The 3,092-nt window shown below is 34.6% G+C and overlaps 1 protein-coding gene across 1 annotated transcript; it reads right to left on the bottom strand.

The window, feature by feature from the left end:
* Window positions 1–219: 219 nt before the first annotated feature.
* On the bottom strand, window positions 220–2,756 carry LOC139897451 (glycosyltransferase BC10-like). Its single transcript, XM_071880149.1, has 2 exons — window positions 1,558–2,756; window positions 220–567 (listed from the first exon to the last, which is right to left on the bottom strand). Exon 1 carries the CDS (start codon window positions 2,653–2,655, stop codon window positions 1,567–1,569), a length of 1,089 nt encoding a protein of 362 aa, XP_071736250.1. The 5' UTR covers window positions 2,656–2,756; the 3' UTR covers window positions 220–567; window positions 1,558–1,566.
* Between the last annotated feature and the right edge of the window lie 336 nt (window positions 2,757–3,092).

Raw genomic sequence — 3,092 nt, 5'->3', positions numbered from 1 at the left:
TACAACAAAGAATAAGTTTGAAGTGATTTAAACCGTATGCAGTGAAATTACATTATACGAGTAGCAAAATTCAACCCAATTGGTACACTTCAATTTTAACTAAACTTCAAAAATTGACCTGTCTTAACCCAGAATGACCCACTCATGATAGTCAAATCGGTAAAATTACCATTATATATCATCAATTAGTTGATATACCGACAGAAAATAACGAGATAAATGAAGTTATAAATTAAAACGATTGAAAGTGTAAATCATTTGTAGCATTGAACAGATATGTAACTTTACTTCAAACAAAATGTAAAATATTGGTATAAAACAGTATCAGCAGATTCTGCCTAATGCCCACACAAAGCTGCAAGTATTTGATAGTAGCAGTTGAGCATGTAATACCTAATCTTAGACTCTTCAATATCCACAATCTACGGCGGCTACTGCTCATTGTATTTTTGTTCGTCACAATTCGCTTGAGCATTTGTACTGCTTTTCCACTTTACACCTTTTGGCATGACTTGTTCCACACACCAAACGAATTCCCGCAGCACTTGGGCTTCACACACGTGTAAACTGTAACATACGTACAAGATAAGTATAACTTTAAACAAGTTATGAACAAATACTTGTTTGGAAGTTAATTTTTTGGACATGGTTTTACATATGTGTGGCGATAAGTCTACACGCAAAACCAGACATGCGAATAACCTAGATTACTCTAATAGTAATCGTCCAAGTATTTTTCTAATACAAAATTTTGTGCTTGGTGGTCCAAACATTTGTGTGATTTGAAGGTTTTATATAATTGCAGATTCATGTTTACAAGTCTATAATCAAACTAATCAAGACTCTAGAGATAAAATGTGTAATTATTCGTATATTGTGAGTTTTGGACTTAATCATCTCATTATTTGTTTTTTAGTGTTTGGATTCAACAGATTCTGCTACTAAAAATCAGTTTGATACACAGTTGTACAAAAATTAATTATCTAATGTTAAAACCTAATTTCAAACAGCAAAAGCAGCAGCAAATACAATAGTCTACAAGCCATTTCATTACATGTGATTATCTGATTCTTAGTATCCTTGTTATTAGACCTCCATCCCTATTTACTCAAATACACATGGAAGCATACCTATAATAATGCGAAAGGCAAACAGAATAAGACAAAAATGGTCATGGCGTGCAGCTCTTTCAGTTATACTAAGCAAACGGAACAGGTTAAGCAGCACAATACGATTAGGCCAATAGCCCTTTGGTAACGTTTACTGAATATTAGGAACCAAGAAAAAGAAGTTTTCCTTTTTTTCTTCTAGTTGGCACATATGCCTTTTGTTTAACCAATTCCTAATACAAGAACAAGTGGTACGAAACAAAAACAATAAGACAAATGAGTCACACTACATAACACAAATCAAGCAGACCAACAAAATAAGTCACTTTCTAACATAACACACCCAACATGTTTGATCACCAACCTAGCATTATCTTCACCTTTCAATAACATCTACTTTATCATCATATTAGAAATAAATCCACGCAACAAAAATGAGAGTAATTACCAGAAGAAATCAGTCGCGAAAAATGACCTCATTAGCCATATTCATCAACGGCTCCAAACAATCAGGGGAAAACTTCCTAGCAAACATATACGGTTTCGTAAAATTAGACTTCCTAAGCTCGTATATAAGCTCTTTCGACACCTCATTAGGATAATACGTACGAGGATGTCCATCAACACTATCCGTCCAATTCACACGAGTCAATGTATAACTAGTACACCCTTTTAAATCCTCCATTGACAACAATGTTGGAAAATAATGTTCTTCAGGGTAACAAGATTGCGGCCGCAAACAATTTATCCTAAATTTCTTCCATAACTTCCTATCACCAACAACCATAACTGCATGCCTACGCGTCAATGTAAAAAACTGTGAACCCATTCGAAATTTATCAAATGGAACTTCAGGCACCATCACATTTTCTCCTCTAGCATTATACCTATCTAAAATATATGGATCTTTAGATACAATTTCAATAAAACTTTTATACTTCAAGTGTCTCAATTCAGCTACTTGATGTGTATTAACTTCAAAAAGGGTATCATAAAAGTACTTAAAGGAATGAAGAGGTATACAATGTTGCGAAACAAGAGTAAAGAATGCGTTATTCGGGTCGTCAAGAAGCGCGGTGGCAAGAAGGCGGCGAGCGGCGGCAATTAGTGTGGCGGTACCACGGCGAGTCTGTTTCGCCCGAATAAATCGATCGTCTGTAAAAACCCCACCTGGGATTTTGACTTTAGGGTTTACAGTTGGGTCAGCATGAACATAAATAGTAAAAAGATCAAAACTTTTTGATGAATTAGTGTTAAAAAAGATTTCCCATAAAGGGGCAAATTGTAAATCTGAATTAGTAAGGAATAAAAAAGCAATCTTGGGTTTTGAATTGGTGGAACCAAGACGTATGGGTTTGGATTTTGAAGGGTTGACTGAGTCAACGATTGTGGCTCGCCGGAAAAGTGTGAGATCTTGGAGTTCGTCCGGGAAAGTGATGGGCGGTGGTTGTGGTGGTGGGAGAATGTGTGGGCCCAAGTAAAAGAGGATTGGTATACAAAGAATAAGAAGAATGATTGCGGGGATTAATGGTGATGAATAAAACATTGTTTTTAATTTTGTGAAGAAAAAAGATTGATTTTTTATTTGGGATTTTGAAGTTTGAAGTGATGATTTTATTAGAGGTTTTGACTAGATGATTGTGTTAATGGGTTGTGTGTAGGATGAATGGTTTTGTTGGAGATGATGAGATTTCTTCAAATTGTATATGTGACGGTGACGTAACTTTTTATATTTTTTATTATTAATAATTTTAATTTTAATACAATAATCATCATCTCTCATCATATAAATAAAAAAGAACATGTTAGCATCTTTTGAATATGGAGTTTTTTATTTTTATTTTTAAGATTATATATAAGATTATATATATTACGGAGTACAATTTTGGTCTTTATTTTTGCTTGTTAGACAAAGATAACGCACCGCCATCCACATGTCACCACAAACGCCGCCACAAATACCGGGAATGAGCGTTTGTGGGC

The sequence above is a fragment of the Rutidosis leptorrhynchoides genome, chromosome 3 (assembly GCF_046630445.1).
Source record: "Rutidosis leptorrhynchoides isolate AG116_Rl617_1_P2 chromosome 3, CSIRO_AGI_Rlap_v1, whole genome shotgun sequence".
Lineage (NCBI taxonomy): Eukaryota > Viridiplantae > Streptophyta > Magnoliopsida > Asterales > Asteraceae > Rutidosis > Rutidosis leptorrhynchoides.
The sequence above is the reverse complement of the archived record's forward strand: the minus strand, read 5'-3'. Positions and strand labels throughout refer to the sequence as shown.